At 38.9% G+C, this 27,543-nt stretch overlaps 1 protein-coding gene across 2 annotated transcripts in view; it reads left to right on the top strand.

Moving 5' to 3' along the window:
* The first annotated feature begins 113 nt into the window (after positions 1-113).
* Positions 114-27,543, top strand: part of COMMD1 (copper metabolism domain containing 1) — a 189,480-nt gene continuing 162,050 nt past the window's right edge. The window contains exon 1 of one of the 2 annotated variants that reach the window (XM_073212682.1): positions 114-329. In XM_073212682.1, the coding sequence (XP_073068783.1) occupies positions 153-329 (177 nt within the window). In that variant the 5' untranslated portion in view covers positions 114-152. The remainder of the gene's footprint in view (positions 330-27,543) is intronic. The other variant, XM_036996645.2, reaches the window with a different exon arrangement.

Here is a 27,543-nt window from a genome sequence, read left to right as displayed (position 1 = left end):
TGGCAACCTAAGAGGATGGATTTGTAGAGAACCCACCCTGGTGGGACTCCACGCCTTCTTTCTCCGCGCGCCTTTGCCCGGAGTATTTGGGCCCTTTCGGCCGCCGTGGCTGAGCCGCGCTCAGCTGTTGGGGGGCGGGGCCCTTGTTCACCATGGCGGGTGAGCTTGAGGGCTGCAAACCGCTGAGCGGTCTGCTGAGCGGCCTGGCCCAGGAAGCTTTTCACGGGCCCTCAGACATCACGGAGGAGCTGCTGCGGAGCCAGCTCTATCCAGACGTGCCGTCCGAGGAGTTCCGCCCCTTTCTGGCGAAGATGAGGTGGATTCTTAAGGTACCTCCCCTCCTTCCACCGTTGCCGGGAAGCGCAGCCCTTCCCCGCCGCCCTAAGACTCGTGCTCACAGAAGCTGGAAAAGGCTTTTCTCTGCCCACCCGTGCTCCACGGGCGCCACATTACACCCCTTCAGATCGGAGTGCTGGCTCTGTCGCCTCTTCTTACTTAAGGGTGACCCCCTTCTGCCCAAGCTCCAGCACTCCAGCAATGCTGACCGACACCTACGGGAAAGGAGGCCTCCCCCGCAACCGCCCCCGGTTTTTTTTACCCCTCAAAACACTTATTTATTGTGTGGATAACAATTTCGATTTGCTTCGGCGGATGTGTGAGCTCCATACTTTTAAAAATTAAGAGCCATTAAGTCGTCAGCTTTTCTGGTTGGGGAAGTCTGGAGTGTTAAAGTGAACCAGTGTTTGCAGGGATAAGGGTTGATTGGCTGGAATGAATCCTTGTCAAATAGTCAACAATTTGGTTAAGAGAGCATGTTTACCAGCTTGAAGTCAAAAGTGTAAGTCAGCCTGTTCAATAGAAATGAATGAGAGCTAAACATGTAATTAAAAATTTTCTAATAGCCACGTTAAAAAAATAAGACAGGTGAGATTAATATATTTTATTTAACCCAAAGTATTATCTCTCTACATAGAGTCAGTATACAAAATACTAAGGTATTTTATATTACTTAGGTCTTTGAAATATGGTGTGTATTTTACGCTTAAAGCACATTATCAGTTCATACTAGAAAAATAGGGGACTGCAGGTCTGGAAGTCAGAAGTGCATGTGCAGGCAATGTCTTAGGATCTCCAAACGTTGGGGGTTAACTTCTCTCCAGATAGACAATATTTTTGATTCTCTTTTGTTAGGAGATAAAAAATGCAGGATATCCAGAGAAGAGATTGCCTGGGAACTCTCTTACTTTCTTTTAAATACATTGCTGGTTATATACAGGCATTGCTCTCACTGCTTTCAGTCCTCTGCCTATAGGTGGAATGCTTCAGTTTTCTCAGTGATTCGGGGTTGAAGAGCTGCGTGTCTCTCTTGGTGTTGGGAGTAGAGCAGCCTCTGCATAGCTGACTGGCCTGAGGTACCAAGAGGGAAAGCCTTTGATTGTGTGACACTGTGGGTTCTAGATGACATTTAGTTCCCAGTTTCATAACCTTGTAAGCAACGCTTGGGTATGCCTTGCTAATTCTTACGGATCCATAAGAAGCAAATGTGATTTTAAAGCAAAAAGACTTTGAGTGGAGATAGAATGTACATCTGCAATAAAAGAGAACATACACAAATAATCACTATGGAAGGACACTGCAATATTTTCAAATAGAGGGCTGAGTAAGCTACTGTGGACAGAAAAGAGGAACTAGTTCTTTTTGGCAGGTTTCTTGGAGATTCCATTTTTGCTGCTCTTAAAGAAAGTGTAGAATATTTTAGGCTGAAGTGAGGGGCAGCAAATAGGGCATTCTAGGTTAAGAAATAGCAGGGTTGAGGCAGGAAAATCTAGAGCAAGTTCAGGAAATGGTGAATATTCCAATTTGAACAACAAATGGTAGTACCCAATATGGAATATTGGTGGAGGAGGCAGGAAAAGTGAAATCACTTTTATCATTAACCTCTATTCTTGCTTTTAAGCAGGGTATATATATTTTTTCATTTTTTTCTACTGTGGTAAAATACCTACAAAATTTATCATCTTAACCATTTTAAAGTATACAATTCAAGGATATTAAATACATTTATAATGTTGTACATCTATCACCCTTTTCATCTTATGAAACAGCAACTCTGTACCCATTAAACAATAATTCCCTATAACTACCCCCTGACCCTTCTGTACCAGCCCCTGGCAATCACCATTTTACTCTCCATTTCTATGATTTGACTAAGGATCTCATATAAGTGGGATCATACAGTATTTGTCTTTTTTTGTGACGGACTTATTTCAGTCTGCATAATGTCTTTGAAGGTTCACCTATGTTGTAGCATAGGTCAGAATTTCTTTTTTTTAAAAATACAGTCTTATGTTGTTTTCAAATATGCAACACAGTGGTTCAACAGTTACCCATATTAGTAAATCCTTACCCCCTCTAGTGTGGTTGCTATCTATCAGCGTAGGAAGATGTTACAGAATCATTGACTATATTCTCTATGCTGTACTACCGTCCCCATGAGCAACTTACATTGTGATTATGAATCATTGTGCCCCTTTATCCCCTTCACCCCCACAACCCCTCCCCTTGGCAAACACTAGCCCTTTTTGGTGTCTGAGTCAACTGCTGTTTTGTTCTTTCTGTTTTGTCTTGTTTTGATACTTCACAAATAAGTGAAACCATATGGCATTTGTCTTTCTCCACCTGGGTTATTTCACTGAGTATAATACCCTCTAGATCCATCTATGTTGTTGCAAATGGGAAAATTTCTTTTTATGGCTGAATAATATTCCATTGTATATGTGTACCACCTCTTTATCCAATTCATCTATTGATGGACACTTAGGTTGCTTCTGTATCTTCAGAATTTCCTTCTTTTTAATGCTGAATAATATTCCATTATATATGTATATATCACATTTTGCTTATGCATTCATCTGTCATCAGACTTGGGTTGCTTCCATGTTTTAGCTACTGGGAATAATAAGGCTGTTGACACCATGCTTTCAATTCTTTTGGGTATATGCTCAGAGGAGGAATTGTTACCAGAGACTGGTCCTTTGTCTCCTTGTGAGAAAGAATTCAAGGACAGACACAAAAAGCAGTTGAGCATTAAGAGTTTATTTGGAGGACAAAAATTCAGAGAAAGACAAGAGTACATGGAGAGTTGGGGTGAGTTTGGGGTGTGGGCAGACGTGGAGAGACTCATACTGAGGAAACAATAGGGAGCCTTTTTTATATGAAGGGGGATGATATTCACTAAGTGGGATTAGGTCTCAAAGGGGACAGATAGAGTTTTTCCAGAGTTCAGCTTTGCTCTACCCTCATGTCAGGTGGAAGGATTTTTGGCTGTATTTGATTCTCTTGGGAATTGTCCTGGTGTGGGGAGGTGTGGTTTTTACTATGTTAACGACAGGCATGATTTTTACTGCGTAATGGATTTTGGGGTGAAGGTTGGGTCAATTTTTCCTCTATGTTGGAACCTGCTGGTTTTAGCCAGCCTGTTTCTTACATCCTCACTCCATATCTCAAGAGAACAGCTTGCGCAGAATGTGTAGAATGTAAACAAGCATCCAACTGAAGTCCCTTTCCGTCTCCCTGCTTAAATCTAGCTGTCTGCCTACTCAAACAGAACTGCTGAGTCACAAGGTAATTCTATTTTTAATTTTTTGAGGAACTGCCATACTGTTTCCACAGGAGCTGTACCATTTTACATTCCCACCAACAGTGTACAAGGGTTCTGATTTCTTCACATCCTTGACAACACTTGGTATTATCTGTGTTTGTGGTAGTAGCCATCCCAATGAGTATGAAGTGGGCAGGATATACATTTTTACATACAGGTGACAATAGAGGTCAAAACTTTTTTTTCTTTTGTCTTTGTGGTGTCTCAGAAATCTTGAATTCAACATGCAGGCTAGAAGAAAAGCAGTGAGGAAAATATTACAGAAAAAATGCAGGAGTCTAAGCGAAGGGAAATGACCTGAGGATAAAAAGGGAGTAGTACCTCAATTCTCTTTTCGTGGTCATACCTTTCAGTCATCTACAGAAAATCAAATTCTGTGAAGAAAGTGAAAAGGAAGAGGAACAACAGGCCGGAGGAAAGGAGGGAAGGGATGTGTAAGTCCCAGCAGGGAAATGGCAGCAGATACACATGTTAACAAGCTCCTTATTGCCAGCTGTCTCCAGTAACGCATAGGCTATGTTTCAGGTTTAGGTGCTCCTTGAGCTGCAGCCTTTCCCTCCAACCTTCACACTGTGGGTCTGGTTGTACTGTACTGTTTGTTGGCATTTCTAGTGGTCCCTGTTTTCTACTTAGAATGGAGTTCTCCTACCCTACTTGGCTGGGACATTGACCCTCTCTAGCATTGCATACTGATCACAGAAGGGCAGACTTTTCATCTGCTTGTAGATTCGTAAAGCTGGCCATTCCCTTGCTCTAGTTTTATTTTTTGTGACTCCTAAGGAATAGTGAAAATCTATGGATTGGTAGTGGTGGTGTGTCAACATCCCATATAAATTCTCTGCCATTTTTATCTAATTAATTTTGGCTCACATTTCTAATTTAAACTTCTGGTAGATATGTGTTTGTATACTCTGTATTTCTTGCCTCTGCTGTTAACTTTGTGAGTGTGCTTCTTAATTCTAGTTTGCTAGAATTCTAGAAAAAGATCGTAACTATAAAGCTAGATCATTTTTTGTATACTTAAATTCAGTATTCACTACTACCATCAGTTGGTAATGATTTTGTATTTTCTCACTGAAATTTCATACTAAATGAAAATTTTTAATGAAAATTCTATTGAATTTTTTCATTTTTATTTTTATTTTTATTTTGGTATCATTAATCCACAATTACATGAGCAACATTATGGTTTCTAGACTACCCCCATCATCAAGTCCCCACCACATACCCCATTACAGTCACTGTCCATCAGCGTAGTAAGATGCTATAGAATCACTACTTGTCTTCTCTGTGTTGTACCACCATCCCTGTGCCCCGCCCCTACATTATGTCTGCTAATCGTAATGCCCGTTTTTCCTCCTTATCCCTCCCTTCCCATGCATCCTCCCCAGTCCCTTTCCCTTTGGTAACTGTTAGTCCATTCTTGGGTTCTGTAAGTCTGCTGCTGTTTTGTTCTTTCAGTTTTCTTCTTTGTTCTTATACTTTACATATGAGTGAAATCATTTGATACTTGTCTTTTTCCACCTCACTTATTTCACTGAGCATAATATCCTCTAGCTCCATCTATGTTGTTGCAAATGATAGGATTTGTTTTCTTCTTATGGCTGAATAATATTCCATTGTGTATATGTACCACATCTTTATCCATTCATCTACTGATGGACACTTAGGTTGCTTCCATTTCTTGGCTATTGTAAATAGTGCTGCAATAAACATAGGGGTGCATATGTCGTTTTCAAACTGGGCTGCTGCATTCTTAGGGTAAATTCGAAGGATGGAATTCCTGGATCAAATGGTATTTCTATTTTTAGTTTTTTGAGGAACCTCCATACTGCTTTCCACAATGGTTGAACTAATTTACATTCCCGCCAGCAGTGTAGGAAGGTTCCCCTTTCTCTGCATCCTTGCCAACATTTGTTGTTGTTTGTCTTTGGGATGGTGGCCATCCTTATCGGTGTGAGGTGATTTCTCATTGTGGTCTTACTTTGCATTTCTCTGATGGTTAGCCATGTGGAGCATCTTTTCATGTGCCTGTGGCCATCTGAATTTCTTCTTTGGAGAAGTGTCTGTTCAGATCCTCTGCCCATTTTTTAATTGGATTATTTGCTTTTTGTTGAGGTGTATGAGCTCTGTATATATTTTGGATGTCAACCGCTTATTGGATATGTCATTTATGAATATATTCTTCCATACTGTAGGATGTCTTTTTGTTCTATTGATGATGTCCTTTGCTGTACAGAAGCTTTTCAGCTTGTTATAGTCCCACTTATTCATTTTTGCTTTTGTTTCTCTTGCCTGGGGAGATATGTTCATGAAGAAGTTCCTTGTGTTTATGTTCAAGAGATTTTTACCTATGTTTTTTTCTTAGATTTTTATGGTTTCATGACTTGCATTCAGGTCTTTGCATTTACTTTTGTGTATGGGGTTAGACAGTGATCCAGTTTCATTCTCTTACATGTAGCTGTCCAGTTTTGCCAACACCAGCTGTTGAAGGGGGGCTGTCATTTCCCCATTGTATATGCATGGCTCCTTTATTGTATATTAATTGACCATGAATGTGTGGGTTAATATTTGGACTCTCTATTCTGTTCCACTGGTCTGTAGGTCTGTTCTTGTGCCAGTACCAAGTTGTCTTGATTACTGTGGCTTTGTAGTAGAGCTTGAAGTTGGGAAGTAAGATCCCCCCAGCTTTATTCTTCCTTCTCAGGATTGCTTTGGCTATTTTGGGGTCTTTTGTGGTTCCATATGAATTTTAGAATTATTTGTTCCAGTTCGTTGAAGAATGATGTTGGTATTTTGATAGGGATTGCATTGGTTCTGTAGATTGCTTTAGGCAGGATGGCCATTTTGACAATATTAATTCTTCCTAGACAAGAGCATGGGGTGAGTTTCCATTTGTTACTGTCCTCTTTAATTTCTCTGAATTTTGTTTTGTTAGTTGTTGATATACTCCTGTACTCAATTCTGTCAGTCAAAAGTTAATTTATCCATTTCTCTTTTCCTCTGTAATTGGAATTAAAAAACATGTTTAGATCCTAGTTTAGAAGTCTAGAAACAGATGCAACAGCTTATGGATTGGTCTTCCAGTTGTACTCTTGCTCCCTACAGTCTGTTTTCAGTATAACTACCAGTGACCCTTTTTTCCCAGGGTTTATTGAGATATAATTGACAAATAAACCAGTGATCCTTTTGAAACATTAGTATATTCTTCCTCTCCTGCTTTCAACTATTCCATATTCATGGCTTCACATAAAAGAACATCCAGGGGAGCCAAGATGGCGGCGTGAGTAGAGCAGTGGAAATCTCCTCCCAAAAACACATAGAGCTATGAAAATATAACAAAGAAAAATCTTCCTAAAATAGAGACCACAGGACACAGGACAACATCCAGACCACATCCACACCTGCAAGAACCCAGCGCCTTGTGAAGGGGGTAAGATACAAGCCCCAGCCCGGCGGGACCCGAGCGCCCCTCCCCCCGGCTCCCGGCGGGTGGAGAGAAACCGGAGCAGTTTTTTTTTTTGGCGAGCGCTTTTTGGAAGCCTTAGAGGGACGGGCCCCCGTTGCTGGGGAGGCAGGGTGGCGGGACCGGGGAGGAGGTGCCTGGGAACGGCGCCGGAGGACAAAGAATATCCCGCGTTTCTCCCTGCGAGACCTGGGGGTGGGTGCCTGAGACCGGTGCCTGAGGACAGAGGAGGTCGCGCGTTTTTCCCCTTTTTTTTTTTTTTTTCTCTTTTTGGCAAGCGCTTTTTGGAAGCCTTGAAGGGACGGGGACCCCAGTGCTAGGGAGGCACGGTGGCGGGACTGGTGAGCGGGTGGCTGGGACCGGCGCCTGAGAACAAAGAATATCCCCCGTTTTTCCCTGCGGGACCGGTGGGCGGGTGCCTGAGACCGGCACTTGAGGACAGAGGAAATCGCGCGTTTTTCCCCTTTTTTTTTTCTCTTTTCTGCGAGTGCTTTTTGGAAGCCTAAAAGGGACAGGGACCCCGGTGCTAGGGAGGCAGGGCGGCGGGACTGGTGAGCGGGTGCCTGGGACCGGCACCTGAGGACAAAGAATATCCCGCATTTTTCCCTGTGGGACCGGTGGGTGGGTGCCTGAGACCAGCACCTGAGGACGGAAGAAATCGCGCGTTTTTCCCCTTTTTTTTTCCTCTCTTTTTGCCAAGTGCTTTTTGGAAGCCTTGAAGGGACAGGGACCCCGGTGCTAGGGAGGCAGGGCGGCGGGACTGGTGAGCGGGTGCGTGGGACCAGTGCCTGAGGACCAAGAATATTGAGCGTTCCTTCCCTGCGGGACCGGTGGGTGGGTGCTTTTTGGAAGCCTTGAAAGGACAGGGACCCTGGTGCTAGGGAGACAGGGCAGCAGGACCAGTGCGCGGGTGCCTGGGACCGGCACCTGAGGAAAAAAAAAAAAAAAATCGCGTGTTTTTTCTTTTTTTTTTCCTTTCTGTTCCCTCTCTCATTGTTGCTGTTGTTGTTTTGGTTTGGAGAGTGCTTTTTGGAAATCTTAAAGGGGCAGGACAGGTCACTTAGACCAGAAGCAGGGAATCTGGGGATCTCTGGGCACTCTAACCCCCTGGGCAGCAGGGAGCACAGAGGCCCCCTACGGAGATAAATAGTCTCCTGGCTGCTCCCCCTCTAACGGGGCTCCACCATTTTGGAGGAACAGCCCCAGCCAGGCCAAGCCCACAGCAACAGTGGAGATAAACCCCAAAGCAACTGGGCAGGAAGCAGAAGCCCTGTCTGCGCACAGCTGCCCAGCACAAGCCACTAGAGGTCGCTATTCTCCCAGGAAAAGGCTACAAACCAACAAGAAGGGAAGCTCTTCCAGCGGTCACTTGTACCAGCTCTGCAGACTATCTCTATCACCATGAAAAGGCAAAACTACAGGCAGACAAAGATCACAGAGACAACACCTGAGAAGGAGACAGACCTAACTAGTCCTCCTGAAAAAGAATTCAAAATAAAAATCATGAACATGCTGACAGAGATGCAGAAAAAAATGCAAGAGCAATGGGATGAGATGCAGAGAAAAATGCAAGAGCAGTGGGATGAGATGCAGAGAAAAATGCAAGAGCAGTGGGATGAAGTCCGGAAGGAGATCACAGATGTCAGGAAAGAGATCACAGAAGTGAAACAATCCCTGGAAGGATTTATAAGCAGAATGGATAAGATGCAAGAGGCCATTGAAGGAATAGAAACCAGAGAACAGGAACGTATAGAAGCTGACATAGAGAGAGATAAAAGGATCTCCAGGAATGAAACAACACTAAGAGAAATATGTGACCAATACAAAAGGAAAAACATTCGTATTATAGGGATACCAGAAGAGGAAGAAAGAGGAAAAGGGATAGAAAGTGTCTTTGAAGAAATAATTGCTGAAAACTTCCCCAAACTGGGGGAGGAAATAATCGAACAGACCATGGAATTATACAGAACCCCCAACAGAAAGGATCCAAGGAGGACAACACCAAGACACATAATAATTAAAATGGCAAGGATCAAGGACAAGGAAAGAGTTTTAAAGGCAGCTAGAGAGAAAAAGGTCACCTATAAAGGAAAACCAATCAGGCTAACATCAGACTTCTCAACAGAAACCCTACAGGCCAGAAGAGAATGGCATGATATACTTAATGCAATGAAACAGAAGGGCCTTGAACCAAGGATACTGTATCCAGCACGACTATCATTTAAATATGATGGTGGGATCAAACAATTCCCAGACAAGCAAAAGCTGAGGGAATTTGCTTCCCACAAACCACCTCTACAGGGCATCCTACAGGGACTGCTCTAGATGGGAGCACCCCTAAAAAGAGCACAGAACAAAACACACAACATATGAAGAATGGAGGAGGAGGAATAAGAAGGGAGAGAAGAAAAGACTCTCCAGACAGTGTATATAACAGCTCAATAAGCGAGCTAAGTTAGGCAGTAAGATACTAAAGAAGCTAACCTTGAACCTTTGGTAACCACGAATCTAAAGCCTGCAATGGCAATAAGTACATATCTTTCAATAGTCACCCTAAATGTAAATGGACTTAATGCACCAATCAAAAGACATAGAGTAATAGAATGGATAAAAAAGCAAGACCCATCTATATGCTGCTTACAAGAAACTCACCTTAAACCCAAAGATAAGCATAGACTAAAAGTCAAGGGATGGAAAAACATATTTCAGGCAAACAACAGTGAGAAGAAAGCAGGGGTTGCAGTACTAATATCAGACAAAATAGACTTCAAAACAAAGAAAGTAACAAGAGATAAAGAAGGCCACTACATAATGATAAAGGGCTTAGTCCAACAAGAGGATATAACCATTCTAAATATATATGCACCCAATACAGGAGCACCAGCATATGTGAAGCAAATACTAACAGAACTAAAGAGGGAAATAGACTGCAATACATTCATTGTAGGAGACTTCAACACACCACTCACCCCAAAGGATAGATCCACCGGGCAGAAAATAAGTAAAGACACACAGGCACTGAACAACACACTAGAACAGATGGACCTAATAGACATCTATAGAACTTTACATCCAAAAGCAACAGGATATACATTCTTCTCAAGTGCACATGGAACATTCTCCAGAATAGACCACATACTAGCTCACAAAAAGAGCCTCAGTAAATTCCACAATATTGAAATTCTACCAACCAATTTTTCAGACCACAAAGGTATGAAAGTAGAAATAAATTCTACAAAGAAAACAAAAAGGCTCACAAACACATGGAGGCTTAACAACATGCTACTAAATAATCAATGGATCAATGAACAAATCAAAATAGAGATCAAGGAATATATAGAAACAAATGACAACAACAACACTAAGCCCCAACTTCTGTGGGATGCAGCGAAAGCAGTCTTAAGAGGAAAGTATATAGCAATCCAGGCACACTTGAAGAAGGAAGAACAATCCCAAATGAATAGTCTAACATCACAATTATTAAAACTGGAAAAAGAAGAACAAATGAGGCCTAAAGTCAGCAGAAGGAGGGACATAATAAAGATCAGAGAAGAAATAAACAAAATTGAGAAGAATAAAACAATAGCAAAAATCAACGAAACCAAGAGCTGGTTCTTTGAGAAAATAAACAAAATAGATAAGCCTCTAGCCCAACTTATTAAGAGAAAAAGAGAGTCAACACAAATCAACATAATCAGAAATGAGAATGGAAAAATCACAACAGACTCCACAGAAATACAAAGAATTATTAAAGACTACTATGAAAACCTATATGCCAACAAGCTGGAAAACCTAGAAGAAATGGACAACTTCCTAGAAAAATACAACCTCCCAAGACTGACCAAGGAAGAAACACAAAAGTTAAACAAACCAATTACAAGCAAAGAAATTGAAACAGTAATCAAAAAACTACCCAAGAACAAAACCCCGGGGCCGGACGGATTTACCTCGGAATTTTATCAGACACACAGAGAAGACATAATACCCATTCTCCTTAAAGTGTTCCACAAAATAGAAGAAGAGGGAATACTCCCAAACTCATTCTATGAAGCCAACATCACCCTAATACCAAAACCAGGCAAAGACCCCACCAAAAAAGAAAATTACAGACCAATATCCCTGATGAACGTAGATGCAAAAATACTCAATAAAATATTAGCAAACAGAATTCAACAGTATATCAAAAGGATCATACACCATGACCAAGTGGGGTTCATCCCAGGGATGCAAGGATGGTACAACATTCGAAAATCCATCAACATCATCCACCACATCAACAAAAAGAAAGACAAAAACCACATGATCATCTCCATAGATGCTGAAAAAGCATTTGACAAAATTCAACATCCATTCATGATAAAAACTCTCAGCAAAATGGGAATAGAGGGCAAGTACCTCAACATAATAAAGGCCATATATGATAAACCCACAGCCAGCATTATACTGAACAGCGAGAAGCTGAAAGCATTTCCACTGAGATCGGGAACCAGACAGGGATGCCCACTCTCCCCACTGTTATTTAACATAGTACTGGAGGTCCTAGCCACGGCAATCAGACAAAACAAAGAAATACAAGGAATCCAGATTGGTAAAGAAGAAGTTAAACTGTCACTATTTGCAGATGATATGATACTGTACATAAAAAACCCTAAAGACTCCACTCCAAAACTACTAGAACTGATATCGGAATACAGCAAAGTTGCAGGATACAAAATCAACACACAGAAATCTGTAGCTTTCCTATACACTAACAACGAATCAATAGAAAGAGAAATCAGGAAAACAATTCCATTCACCATTGCATCAAAAAGAATAAAATACCTAGGAATAAACCTAACCAAGGAAGTGAAAGACTTATACTCTGAAAACTACAAGTCACTCTTAAGAGAAATTAAAGGGGACACTAATAAATGGAAACTCATCCCATGCTCATGGCTAGGAAGAATTAATATCGTCAAAATGGCCATCCTGCCGAAAGCAATATACAAATTTGATGCAATCCCTCTCAAATTACCAGCAACATTCTTCAATGAATTGGAACAAATAATTCAAAAATTCCTATGGAAACACCAAAGACCCCGAATAGCCAAAGCAATCCTGAAAAAGAAGAATAAAGTAGGGGGGATCTCACTCCCCAACTTCAAGCTCTACTACAAAGCCATAGTAATCAAGACAATTTGGTACTGGCACAAGAACAGAGCCACAGACCAGTGGAACAGATTAGAGACCCCAGAAATTAACCCAAACATATATGGTCAATTAATATTTGATAAAGGAGCCATGGACATACAATGGCAAAATGACAGTCTCTTCAACAGATGGTGCTGGCAAAACTGGACAGCTACATGTAGGAGAATGAAACTGGACCATTGTCTAACCCCATATACAAAGGTAAACTCAAAATGGATCAAAGACCTGAATGTAAGTCACGAAACCATTAAACTCTTGGAAAAAAACATAGGCAAAAACCTCTTAGACATAAACATGAGTGATCTCTTCTTGAACATATCTCCCCGGGCAAGGAAAACAACAGCAAAAATGAGCAAGTGGGACTACATTAAGCTGAAAAGCTTCTGTACAGCGAAAGACACCATCAATAGAACAAAAAGGAACCCTACAGTATGGGAGAATATATTTGAAAATGACAGATCTGATAAAGGCTTGACGTCCAGAATATATAAAGAGCTCACACGCCTCAACAAACAAAAAACAAATAACCCAATTAAAAAATGGGCAGAGGAACTGAACAGACAGTTCTCCAAAAAAGAAATACAGATGGCCAAGAGACACATGAAAAGATGCTCCACATCGCTAATTATCAGAGAAATGCAAATTAAAACTACAATGAGGTATCACCTCACACCAGTAAGGATAGCTGCCATCCAAAAGACAAACAACAACAAATGTTGGCGAGGCTGTGGAGAAAGGGGAACCCTCCTACACTGCTGGTGGGAATGTAAATTAGTTCAACCATTGTGGAAAGCAGTATGGAGGTGCATCAAAATGCTCAAAACAGACCTACCATTTGACCCAGGAATTCCACTCCTAGGAATTTACCCTAAGAACGCAGCAATCAAGTTTGAGAAAGACAGATGCACTCCTATGTTTATCGCAGCACTATTTACAATAGCCAAGAATTGGAAGCAACCTAAATGTCCATCTGTAGATGAATGGATAAAGAAGATGTGGTACATATACACAATGGAATACTACTCAGCCATAAGAAGTGGAAAAATCCAACCATTTGCAGCAACATGGATGGAGCTGGAGAGTATTATGCTCAGTGAAATAAGCCAAGCGGAGAAAGAGAAATACCAAATGATTTCACTCATCTGAGGAGTATAGGAACAAAGGAAAAACTGAAGGAACAAAACAGCAGCAGAATTACAGAACCCAAAAATGGACTAACAGGTACCAAAGGGAAAGGAACTGGGGAGGATGGGTGGGCAGGGAGGGATAAGGGGGGGGAAGAAGAAGGGGGGTATTAAGATTAGCATGCATGGGGGGGAGGGAGAAAGGGGAGGGTGGGCTGCACAACACAGAGAGGACAAGTAGTGACTCTACAACATTTTGCTAAGCTGATGGACAGTAACCGTAATGTGGTTGTTAGGGGGGACCTGATATAGGGGAGAGCATAGTAAACATAGTATTCTTCAGGTAAGTGTAGATTAAAAATTTAAAAAAAAAAAAAAAGAAAGAAAGAAAGAAAAGGGGGATTACTCCTTAACAGGATAAAACTATTGGTAAATCAAAGATCAACGCATGCTTTAAATATCCTTAATGTTGATCACTTAAAGGGTGTCAGATGATCAGCTATGGAGGTACTCTTTTCTGATAATATTCCTTTCTCTTAATTAAAAAAAAAAAAAAAAAAAAGCAGTTACTGTGTGCTGACCTCCAATGAGTTCTGCACAGTGGTATAGAGGGCATGTCAAAGTGTGGGCAAAGGGTCTGTTTGTTTCTACGCAGAAGATCAAGGCCTAGCTTGGATACCCAGAAAATGAACTAAGATACGATATGAGGAGGAGCTTCCGGCATCAGCACTCTCTGGAGGACTCGTGCCGGGGGATGATCATCAAAAAGCCTCCACAGGGATCCGGACGATGCTGCGGTTGTGGCTGCATCCAGCCCACCATCTCCTGGACTTGCCATAAGAAGGAGGAGGGAGATGTCTAGGCTGGCATGTGCATACAGTGAGACAACGAATTTGACTGGATCTGTACTGTTGGAACTCAACCAGGAGTTGGGAGGGGTGCAAGTTGTAGCACCCCAAAATCTCATGACTATAGACTATCTATGGTTAAAAGAACATATGGGATGTGAACAGATCCCAGAAATGGGCTGCTTTAATTTGTCTGATGGTTCAAGTACAGTTGGAAAATATCCATCATATCATAGATAAATTTTCACAAATGCCTAGGGTGCCTAAATGGTTTTCTTGGCTTCACTGGAGATGGCTGGTAATTATAGATTTGCTTTGTTTATGTCACCGTATTCCTATTATGTCAATATGTGTGTGCAAATTAGTTAGTAGTTTAAAACCTATACATACTTAAGGTACTATACAAGAAGATATGTCAAAGAAATAATCAATCCTCCCAAGTTTCCTTCGTATGCTACATCTATAGCTTTTCTTCTTCCTTCCTAATTACAAACTTTAAATAGAATTCGTGCCTCATATCGAATTTACCGAGTATCATAATTCCTCCAGGTGGTAAAGATACCTCGAGACAAGTGCTGGGCATAGAAGCCACAGGGCATAAATCTGCAAAGAAGTAAAAAGCTAACCTTTGCAAACAATATGGCTTCTCTCTCACTTACCAACTTTACATTTCCCTGTATGGCCCCGGAAGATGACTGGTTAGCCAGAGACGGGTAAGATTCCTCAAGGGAGGAACAACCTAAGACAGGCACAGTCGCAGGGGGGCCATCAGGTGAGAATTTGGGGATCAACAGAGGTGAGGCTCAGAACCTCACCCCCCCTGCTTTGAGAGAAATCTTCTGCATCCGTGGATGTCTTGCTGCCCTTGTCTAGCCTGGATTAATACTTAGTCCATAGGCACACACCTGATCATCTGATCATCTACATTTGCCTTCTTACAGCACTAAACTATGTTTTCTACCTTTATCTTGCATCTACCTACCACTTCAGCATTTTATTAAAAATAAAAATAATAATAATAATAGGAGAAATGTGGGATCAACATATAAATCAAGTACAAAAATCAAATGAATATTCATATTTGACCTGATGGTTTATAGGTCATATTGCATGATCAAAACCGAAAGTTTCTGTGATGACTGCCCTTGTACTGTTCACCATGTAAGAATTCGTTCACCATGTAAGAACTTGTTCGTTATGCTTCAGAAGATTGGAGACTGACGAGAATTAGGCTTGAGATGGATTAATGATTGTACATTGAGCATTGACCCCCCTATACTGAATTTTATTGTTGTTAACAACCATTTGATCAATAAATATGAGAGATGCCCTCTCAAAAAAAAAAAAAAAAAAAAAAAAAAAGAACATCCAGTCCTTTTACGATAACCCACAAGCTCTTGTATGATCTCTCCTTTACCTATGTCACGAACCTCTTTTTCTTATTTCCAGCCACACTAATCTTCTTGTCTTTAATTAAACATATTAAGTGCTATCTGAATCACTTCAGGGCCTTTGAAGTTGCTCTTCCATATGCCTGCAATGCTCTTCCCCTAGATATTCATATGGATTGTTAATTTCCTTTATTATTATTATTTTCTTCTTTATCCCCAACACCTAATACTGTTTCTGGCATGTGGTAGGAAAATCTGGAGAATATGAATAGATAGTGTTTAAAATGTGGAGGTTACCATTAAAAGATAAGCATGAAAGAAAACCTACACTACTTCTATATGGGGACAGCTGGAAGGTGTAATGCTCTAAACCAAGATCAGCAAACTATAGCCCATGGGATTTATCTGGCCTGCTGTCCATTTTTATAAATAGTTTTATTGGAATGTGGCCATGTCCTCATTCATTTACATCTTATCTACAGCAGATTTCATCATTATAACAACAGTTAAAGTGATCAAGACAGAGATATTGTGGCTTTCACAGCCTAAAATATTTACTATCTGAACTTTTACAGAAAAAATTTGTTCACTGCTGTTTCAGACATCTCTCTTAAACTCATAATTTTAATATTTGGAAAAATGTAATATGTTTAGAAGTTGGTTACTTGAGAAAACTCTAAAAGTTGGAAATAGGGATTATTATTTGTTCTTACATCCTGTTGAGGAATTTAACTTGTTCTTTAGGCTCATGAGATCCTTGGTAAATAAAAAAATGAACTTTAATGTTTCTGAAATAAGTGTTCTTGGTAAGACAGAATTTGAATATGGAATTTTTTTTCATATTCAGAGGATGAAAATTTATATGTTCATTAATATAATACAAAATAATATAAAATTTAAGGTTGCGAGCCTCAGAATCAGTGAAAACTGTCAACATAGTTTTGACTTGTATAAATAGTTTAGATTTATATAAACTTATCAGTAGCAGTACAATTTATAATATAAGACACTATAAAAAATTTGAATTTTAAACACATTCTTTTTTCTTGAAATCATGAAAATTTATAATTTGGAAAGGAAAGATGTATGGTAATACAGTTTTTATATATCTTGTAATTAGGGTATATTACCTAAGAATGTTGGATTTTATTTGTTTTGCAGAGAAATTCAGCTGCCCATATGCTTTCCCTTACTAATATTTATTATAAGCATTATTTAATTTCATTAAAGAAAACATAGACATTTGAGACATGTAAAAGCACATGTAATACCATTCTGCTGTTATAACCAGCATTAACATTTTTGTGCACTGATCCCAAATATTAAACATTTTTATATATACCATGCACTGTGCTTGGGATATAGCAGTAAACATGACAGCTATAGTCTCTGCCCTTGTGGTCATATAGTTCCTAGAGAATATAGACATTAAGTTAATAGTTAAGTATTTTGAAAAGGCCACCACAGAGTGCTTTGTGCCAACTTAAGTAAGTTATAGCCAGTTTAGAGTAGTTCCTAGCTCACATTACAACATGGACAAAGAGAAAAGGATGAGAAAAAGGCCTACTTACTAGGCATAATGGAGTAAAAGGAAAATATAGAAACAGCACAGAACTAATTTTCCTTCCCCTCATTGTCTACCCCTGGTCCCATGGTAGGGTTTTCTTGTGAATATGGTTGAGTAAAGTCATGGTAATTACTTTCCTAGATGAGGATTTTGGCTGCTCTGGGACCTCATTCTAAGTTTCTTGACTTGATCTTTGAGGCCAAATTGGCTATCAGAGCATCACCTGAACAGGACGAGATGTGCACTGTGGTAGCTCCATCTTCTCAGATCCTAAAGCATGTTCTCAAGTAGCTCCTTAAAAAAGAGTCAATGAGAGGTAATTATTTTTTCTTTTGAACCTAAAAAGTGTTTTAATTTTATTCATACTTAATTCTGGTTTGTCTAAGAATATATTTCTAGGTTGTGAAATAACTGACTAACAATTTGAAGGCATTGTTTCTCTGAATGTGATTTGTCTTTTCTCTGGAAGCCTTTAGGCTTTTCTCTTTATCCTTGATTTCACTGCATGTCCTTGATGTGTGGTTTTCTTTCATTTCATTATTTGGGTTACTGTGGGCCTTTTCAATCTGGAGACTCATGACTTAGGTTCAGTAAAAGTAGTATTACGATTATATTTTCTTATCTCTTTTTCTCTATTTTCTTTCTAGCACACTCATTTTTCAAATGCTGGATCTTCTAGACTGAATCTTCAAATTTTATATTCTCAAATTTCTATTTCTCTGTTTTTTTCTTCCACTTTTTGATAAATGTCTTCAATTTTATCTTCTAGCCTTTTAATTGAAATTTTCACTTTATCATGTGTTTACTTCCCAAGAGTTTCCTTTTGACATGGATCGTAGATCATATACTGTGTTTAGTCAATGTAGGGAGTAAAAGGTTTTATCTTGACCCTCTTATGGTCCTTGGCCGGGTCTGAAAATTAAACTGACAAAGACAGATTAACAGAAGAGAAGCATACAGATCTATTTAATCTAAGTCTAACCATCATCAGATTAATTTATATAATATAAATTTATCCTTCATAAGGCAATGAAGACGCAAAGTAACAGAGCTGAGTGTTTCAATGCCATGTTTGATGAAGAGGGGACAGTCTTTGAGGAGTATGATATTCAAAGAAGTAGGAAGTAATTGTAGTAAGTGGGGGTGGGGGACAGGGACTTAACAAGGCCTGCTCTGTGGGGATTCTTCGCGGTATTCCTTTGTCTTTGGAAATAAGGATGCTCCTTTCCTCTGGGCTTAAATAGGGTACCTCTCACATGAGGGTTTTATAATCTATTTCAGGGGAAAAGGGTGGGGAGGAGGTCAGAACGCTGTTCCTGACCTGCCTTTTCTCACACTCCTTCAGCTTGACCTTCAGTGTGCCAAGTTGCTATATTTTGGGTAGTGTGTCCCCATCAACAACAGTCTCTCCCTCTTTTTTAAAACACAGGGGTAGCATACAATGCATACTTTTCTGCATTTGGCTTTTAAAACGTTTATCATCTCAACTGATTTTTTTATGCTGTTCTTCAGTATTAGAAATTTAGTACATTTGTACTCAGCACTGGTTAAAGCTTTTTTCAGAGGTTTTTGATGAACATTATATTGCTAAGATGTTTTTGGGTATGAAGTAGAAGAGTTAAATGCCTGTGGGGTTACCCTACTTAATCTTTTTAATATTCCAATAGTTTATAATGTTCTGCATGCTGTGGTATACATTTTTTAGTTTTTTAAATTATTAATATATATTATTTTAAAAGCACAATTTGATTCTAGCTTCCAAGTAACCTAGAAAAATTTGCTCAGTGTGGTTCTGCTTTGAGATTTATTTTGTGGAATGTATCCAATACCTCATTTTTGTGAAAAAGTTAGAATGCTTTTTAATAGTGCACTTTCTTGTTTTTGCTCTAGAGTTTTTGCACTTATCATATAATGTAGAATGATTTTTACTGTGTAAGATACTTTTTAATCTATTGGTGTCACTTCATAAATGAAAATATGTAAAGCAGTATCTGATACTTGAATCAAGAGTGAACTTCACATTTTTGACATCAGTATTAATAGGAAATTAATGTGAATATAAAAAGTTAATGCAAAATGTCGGGTCTTAAAATGTTCAGATTAGGAGACATGAGTAGAAGAGACTGGGAACATTTGACTTATATTCTGTCATACTTTGGGGATTCATTTGTCTTCTGTCTACATCCTCTTAATTATAAGCAGTAATTCTGTTTTCCTACTTTAGGTGGCAGTAGAATATTGGTTTGCTAATACACTGGTAAAATATGCTGAAAGCAACATACTGTTTAAAATGTTCTTTCTCTGGAACGTTGTAGTTCAGAAAACAAACTTGGCAACTCATTATAAGAATTTCTTATCCAAAAAGAGGTCTGATATTTTAAATTTAGAAATATTTTCTGGAATATTCTCTGAAATCTGTAAATACTTTTGTTAAGTTTTCTAGTTTTTATATGTAACTAAATTTTGCTTATTTCAGTAAAACATTTCTGAGAATTTAAATAGTAGCTCATGAGATGTGTTCCTACTTCTCTGAAGGATTGACAAGCAGCTGTTTGATAAGATGTTACTTTCTTATGTCTCTGGACTTCACTTGATAAAGCAGCATTTGCAGATTACCAGCTGGAGTTTATTTTAATAGGCTCGAATGACCTGTAATGAGGTGTTCTATAAGTTTTCCCTGTCTTAGTTTAGTGTGAAACCCATATTGAAGATCTATTTTTGATTCTCCTTTTCTCAAAGCAAGTGTTTTGGGTCTGGAAACTTGATTTGAGTTGAAGGAGTTCCTGGGTAGGGAGATTTTAGGGAAAATTTCTGTCTTTGATTTGCCTTTCAATTATTTACTGAACCCCTAATATGCTATAATTAGCTCTGTATACAAAGGTGAATATCATGTCCCAATCTTAAAGAATATCTTATGTGGTAAATACCCTAAGAAAGGTATATGTGATATGTTCTTATGGAATGGATCCTTATTTAGAATTATAGAAATATGAAAAATCAGGCTTTTTGTCCTTATAAAACACCCACATTTTTGGCTTTGTGTTAAGTTAGAATATAATTTTTATAAATTTTGACTTCCATTATGGTTCATAATTTTTGAAGTACATTCTCATTACTTCAAAGTAGTAAAATTAATTGAAGTACATAGTATTATATTGGTTTCAAGTGTACAATATAGTGAGTCTATAGTTATCTACATTATAAATGCTCACCACAACAAGTATAGTTACTCTCAGCATAGCATTATGGTTCATCTTTAATGAAAGTTTATGTTGCAATGAATTCCTTTTTATAAAAGCCATGTTATACTAAATTGTAGAAATTTTGGTATGGGTTGTGTTATATGTGCTTTATATATAATTAATTTTTAGTATCTTTATATGGCAATATGGAATTACCTTTGAACGATGTGATTTTGGACATTATTCTTTGTCATGACATTTGATCATGGTACAGCTCTCTTCCACAAATTTCTACAGATCTATTTCTAAATAGAGAACCTACCTACCATTTATGAAATCCTTCAATTTGCATTATGTTTATCCTAGGCATATGTTACTTAAAAAATAATAAAAACATTTACAGATCATTTATCATTTATTTAAAATGTGTTCATTTATTTACATGAACATTTATTGAGTACCTGCTATGTGCCAGGTCCTGTGCTTGGCACTGAAAACATAAGTGAATCAAACAGCATTTTCCTGCCTTTTGGACCTGACATTCAAGGGGAGCAAGAATATCCTGATAGTAAACAAGAATATGTATATGATGGCAGAAAATATATTCATTTTTTAACATACTTCTTCCTCTTCACCCATAGTAAAATTTATGAATATATTCTCCCTTACTGTAGGATATCTTTTTGTTCTACTATGGTGTCCTTTGCTGTACAGAAGCTTTTTAGTTTGATGTAGTCCCACTTGTTCATTTTTGCTTTTGTTTCCCTTGCCCGGGAAGATATGTTCATGAAGAAGTTGCTCATGTTTATGTCCAAGAGATTTTTGCCTATGTTTTTTTCTTAGACTTTTATGGTTTCATGACTTACATTCAGGTCTTTGGTCCATTTTGAGTTTACTTTTGTGTATGGGGTTAGACAATAACCCAGTTTCGTTCTCTTACATGTAGCTGTCACATGTAGCTCTCCAGTTTCGTCAACGGCAGTTGTTGAAGAGGCTGTCATTTCCCCATTGTATATCCATGGCTCCTTTATCATATATTAATTGACCATATATGCTTGGGTTTATATCTGGGCTTTTTAGTCTGTTCCATTGGTCTGTGAGTCTGTTCTTGTGCCAGTACCAGATTGTCTTGATTAATGTGGCTTTGTAGTAGAGCTTGAAGTTGGGAATTGTAATTCCCCCTGCTTTATTCTTCCTTCTCAGGATTGCTTTGGCTATTCGGGGTCTTCTGTGGTTCCATATGAATTTTAGAACTATTTGCTCTAGTTCATTGAAGAATGCTGTTGGTATTCTGATAGGGATTGCATTGGTTCTGTAGATTGCTTTAGGTAGGATGGCCATTTTTACAATATTAATTCTTCCTGTCCATGAGCACAGGATGTGTTTCCATTTATTGGTTTCTTCTTTAATTTCTCTCATGAGTGTCTTGTAGTTTTCAGAGTATAGGTCTTTCACTTCCTTGGTTAGGTTTATTCCTAGGTATTTTATTCTTTTTGATGCAATTGTGAATGGAATTGTTTCCTGATTTCTCTTTCTGCTAGTTTGTTGGTAGTGGATAGGAATGCAACAGATTTCTGTGTATTAATTTTATATCCTGCAACTTTGCAGAATTCAGATATTAGATCTAGTAGTTTTGGAGTGGATTCTTAGGGTTTTTTCTGTACAATATCATGTCATATGCAAGCAGGGATAGTTTGACTTCTTCCTTGCCAGGCTGGCTGCCTTTTATTTCTTTGTGTTGTCTGATTGCCATGGCTAGGACCTCCAGTACTATGTTGAATAAAAGTGGGGAAAGTGGGCATCCTTGTCTTGTTCCCTATCTTAAAGGAAAAGCTTTCAGCTTCTCGCTGTTGAGTATAATGTTGGCTGTGGGTTTGTCATATATGGCTTTTATTATGTTGAGATACTTGCCCTCTATACCCATTTTGTTGAGAGTATTTATGAATGGATGTTGAATTTTGTCGAGTGCTTTTTCAACATCTATGGAGATAATCATGTGGTTTTTGTCTTTCTTTTTATTGATGTAGTGGATTATGTTGATGGATTTTCAAATGTTGTACCATCCTTGCATCCCTGAGATGAATCCCACTTGATTATAATGGATGATCTTTTTGATGTATTTTTGAATTTGGTTTGCTAGTATTTTGTTGAGTATTTTTGCATCTATGTTCATCAGGGATATTGGTCTGTAATTTTCTTTTTTTGTGGTGTCTTTGCCTGGTTTTGGTATTAGAGTGATGTTGGTCTTGTAGAATGAGTTAGGGAGTATTACCTCCTCTTCTAATTTTTGAAAACATTAAGGAGGATGGGTATTAAGGCTTCACTAAATGTTTGATGAAATTCAGCAGTGATACCATCTGGTCCAGGAGTTTGGTTCTTAGGTAGTCTTTTGATTACCAGTTCAATTTCTTTGCTGGTAATTGGTCTATTCAGATTTTCTGTTTCTTCCTGGGTCAGCCTTGGGAGGTTGTATTTTTCTAGGAAGTTGTCCATTTCTTCTAGATTATCCAGTTTGTTAGCATATACGTTTTCATAGTATTCTCTCATAATTCTTTGTATTTCTGTGTTGTCCATAGTGATTTTTCATTTCTCATTTCTGATTCTGTTTATGTATGTAGACTCTCTTTTTTTCTTGATAAGTTTGGCTAAGGGTTTATCTACTTTGTTTATTTTCTTGAAGAACCAGATCTTGCTTTCATTGATTCTTTCTATTGTTTTAGTCTTCTCAATTTTATGTATTTCTTGTTTAATCTTTATTTTGTCCCTCCTTCTACTGACTTTGGGCCTCGTGTATTCTTCCTTTTCTAGTTTCATTAATTGTGGGTTTAGATTGTTCATTTGGATTGTTCTTCTTTCCTGAGGTAGGCCTGTATTGCAATATACTGTCCTCTTAGCATTGCCTTCACTGTGTCCCACAGGTTTTTGCGGTGTTGAATTATTGTTGTCATTTGTCTCCATGTATTGCTTGATCTCTGTTTTTATTTGGTCATTGATCCATAGATTATTTAGGAGCATGTTATTAAGCCTCCATGTTTATGAACTTTTTTATTTTCTTTGTGTAATTTATTTCTAGTTTCATACCTTTGTGATCTGAGAAGCTGGTTGGTACAGTTTCTTTCTTTGTGAATTTACTGAGGTTCTTTTTGTGGCCTATTATATGATCTATTCTTGAAACTGTTCCATGTGCACTTGAGAAGAATGTGTATCCTGCTGCTTTTGGATGGAGTGTTCTGTAGATGTCCGTTAGGTCCATCTGTTTTAATATGTTGTTCAGTGCCTCTGTCTCTTATTTTCTGTCTTGTTGATCTGTTCTTTGGAGTGAGTGGTGTGTTGAAGTCTCCTAAAATGAATGCATTGCGTTGTATTTCCACCTGTAATTCTGTTAGTATTTGTTTCATATATATACAGGTGATCCTGTATTGGGTGCATAGATATTTCTAATAGTTATATCCTCTTGTTGGACTACCTCTTTATCATTATGTAATGTCCTTTGTCTCTTGTTACTTTCTTTGTTTTGAAGTCTATTTTGTGTGGTACAAGTACTGCAACTCCTTTTTCTCCCTATTGTTTGCATGAAATATCTTTTTCCATCCCTTTACTTTCAGTCTGTATATGTCTTTGGGTTTGAAGTGTATCTCTTGTAGGCAGCATATAGATGGGTCTTGTTTTTTTATCCATTCAGTGATTCTGTGTCTTTTAATTGGTGCATTCAGACTATTTACATTTAGTGTGATTATCTGTAGGTATGTACTTATTGCCATTGCAGGCTTTAGATTCGTGGTTACCGAAGGTCAAGGGTAATTCCCTTACTATATAACAGTCTAATTTAACTCACTTTGTATGCTATTACAAACACAACCTAAAGGATCTTTTTTTTTTTCCCTCCTTTTTCTTCCTCCTCCAGTGTTTGCTATGAATTGTATTCTGTACTCTTTGTCTATCCCTTGGGTGACATCTATTTAGCCTTAGGAATACTTCCATCTATAGGAGTCCCTCCAAAATGCACTGTAGACATGGTTTGTGAGAGGTAAATTCTCTCAGCTTTTGCTCATCTGAAAATTGTTTAATCCCTCCTTCAAATATAAATGATAACCTTGCCAGGTAGAGTATTCTTGGTTAAAGGCCCTTCTGCTGCATTGCATTAAATATATCATGCCACTTCCTTCTGGACTGTAAAGTTTCTGTTGAGAAATCTGATGGTAGCCTGATGAGTTTTCCTTTGTATGTGATCTTTTTTCTCTCTCCAACTGCTTTCAAAAGTCTGCCTTTATCCTTGATCTTTGCCATTTTAATTCTTATATGTTTTGATATTGTCTTCCTTGGGTCCCTTGTGTTGGGAGATCTGCGTACCTCCATGGCTTGAGCGACTGTCTCCTTCCCCTGATTGGGAAAGTTTTCGGCAATTACTTCCTCAATGACACTTTCTATCCCTTCTCTCTCTTCTTCTTCTGGTACCCTTCTAATGCGAATATTGTTTCATTTGGATTGGTCACACAGTTCTCTCAGTATTATTTCATTCTTAGAGATTCTTTTTTCTCTCTGTGCTTCAGCTTCTTTGTATTCCTCTTCTCTAATTCCATTTACTGTCTCTTCTACTATATCTAATCTGCTTTTAAATCCTTCCATTGTGTGTTTCATTTGAGATATGGAATTTCTTAATGATTGAATGTCCATCTTAAATTCGTTCCTGAGTTCTTGAATATTTTTCTGTACCTCCATAAGCATGTTTGATTTTTATTTGAACTCTTGGTGAGTTTAGTTTCATTTGGCACTTTTTCTGGGGTATATGAAAGTTTGGTCTGAACCAGGTTCTTTCGACATCTCATATTTCTATGTGGTGCCCTCTAGTACCCAGATGTTCCAGTCTCTGTAGCTGCTCAGCCCCTAGAGTGAGGTTGGGGGTCGTAGGGGAGTGACACTGGTGCCTGGGGGGGGGGCAGAAAGAGCTGTTTTCTGCTTTCTGTCTGCAGTGCCTGTCTCTAGTGTTAGAGCCAGTGGGCCGAGCACACGGGTGTAAGCCTCTGTGCCTGGTGTCTCCTGCTTTTGTAGGTGGGGCCTCCCTCAGGCTGGCCTGAGGCCCGTGTAGTGACTGCCGGTTTGCAATCAGGTGCCACAGGCCACGAGGAAGGTGCAGCAGCAGGCTGTGTGTCAAAGTGGGGGTCCTCAGAGCTGAGTAGCCAGCCAGGGAGATGGAGTGCCAGAAGCTTCTTAAAGTTCCTAACCTGCTGGGCAGAGCACGCCCAGACAATGTTGTCCAGCTCTCCCTTCTCCCGCACTGCAAGCTCCGTGCAAACCCTGCCCCTTTAGCAGCCCTCTCACTGCTAGGAAGCCTCTCAGGCCGCCCCTCTTTCCTCTGTCCCTGAGCTGCCAGGTGTGGATCCCCTCCTCCACAAATGGCTGGAATGTCAGTCTCTCAAGCACTCCGCCTGTCCCAGCTCCCCAACCTCCAGAGCACCACACAATGTAGGTGTCTGCTCACAAAGCAGACCTCCAGGGCTGAGTGTTCAGCAGTTCCAGACTTCCACCCTCTCCCCTCTCTGTTTCTCTTCCTCCCGCCGGTGAGGGGGGAAGGGCTTGGGTCCCGCTGATCAAGGCTTTCATACATTTCCCTGTTTCGTGAGGTCTGCTCTGTTGGTGAGGTCTGTATGGAGTCTGGTGCAGCCTTCTTTCCTGTTGCTGTTTTAGGGCGTATTCTCTTAACTATATTTTCTACTCTGTGGTTTTGGGAGGAGTTTTCTGTCTCACCTCTCATGCCGCAATCTTGAATCTCAAGCCCAGCTAGTTCTTTAGAAAGAATAATTTTATTTTTAAAAACATATTGAATATAACATATATACCAAAAAATGCACAAATCACGCATATGCAGAATAAGGAATTTTCACAAACTGAATATATCCACATAACTGCTACTTAGATCAAGAAATTGAATATTACCAGCCCCCAGGAACCCACTTTATACTCTCTTCCAGTTACTAGGCCCTCCAGCTTTAATTATTAGAACTAATTTCTAATACCATAGTTCAGTTTTGCCTGTTTGTGAATTTTGTATGAATGTTATCTTACAATACATACTCTTTTGTGTCTGGCTTCTTTTCACTCAACATTATGAGAGTCAACATTACCACATGTAGTTCTGTGTCATTCATTCTTTTTTTAAAAAAATTATTATTTTTTTATTAAGGTATTATTGATCTATACTCTTAATGAAGATTTTACATGAAAAAACAAAGTGGTTACTACATTCACCCATGTTATGGTGTCCCGCCGATATCCCATTGCAGTCACTGTTCAACCTGTCATTCATTCTTACTGCTATAGAGTCAGCAAACTATGACCTTCAGGCTAAATCTGGCCCTGCCTGTTTTTGTACAGCTGATGAGCTCAAATTGGTATTTACATTTTTAAATTGTTTTAAGAAAAAAAGAATTTCTTGTGACCCATGAAAATTACATGAAATTCAAATTTCAATGTCCATAATAGAGTGTGAAGTTGCTGTTCTACAAGGGCAGAGTTAAGTAGTTGGAACAGACTGATGGCTGGCAAAGCCTAAAATAATTTACTGTTTGCCACTTTACTGAAAAATTTGCCAACTTCTGCTGAGTACACCAGTGTTTTAATATATCAAATATACTTATCCATTCTACTGTTGATGGGTTTTTGAGAAGTTACAGTTTTTGCTTTATTATAAATGGAGGATACAACTTTTTATCCTTAAGATTTAGCCATTATTTTGTCATTAGGTTTCTTCCATTGAGTAGAGATCATTTTATCTATCTATCTATCTATCTATCTATCTATCTATCTATCTATCTATCTATCTATCTGTCTGTCTATCTATCTGTCTATCTATGTATCTATCTACCTATTTATTATTTTAAATTATTTTGTTATCATTAATCTCCAATTACATGAAGAACATTATGTTTACTAGACTCCCCCCTTCACCAAGTACCCCCTACAAACCCCATCAGTCACTGTCCATCAGCATAGTAAGATGTTATAGAATCACTACTTGTCTTCTCTGTGTTGCACAGCCCTCCCCATGCACCACTCCCACATTATACATGCTGATCGTAATACCCCCTTTCTTTTTCCCTGCCCTTATCGCTCCCTT

This window comes from Manis javanica, chromosome 1 (genome assembly GCF_040802235.1).
Source record: "Manis javanica isolate MJ-LG chromosome 1, MJ_LKY, whole genome shotgun sequence".
In the NCBI taxonomy this organism is placed as follows: Eukaryota; Metazoa; Chordata; class Mammalia; order Pholidota; family Manidae; genus Manis; species Manis javanica.
The sequence above is the reverse complement of the archived record's forward strand: the minus strand, read 5'-3'. Positions and strand labels throughout refer to the sequence as shown.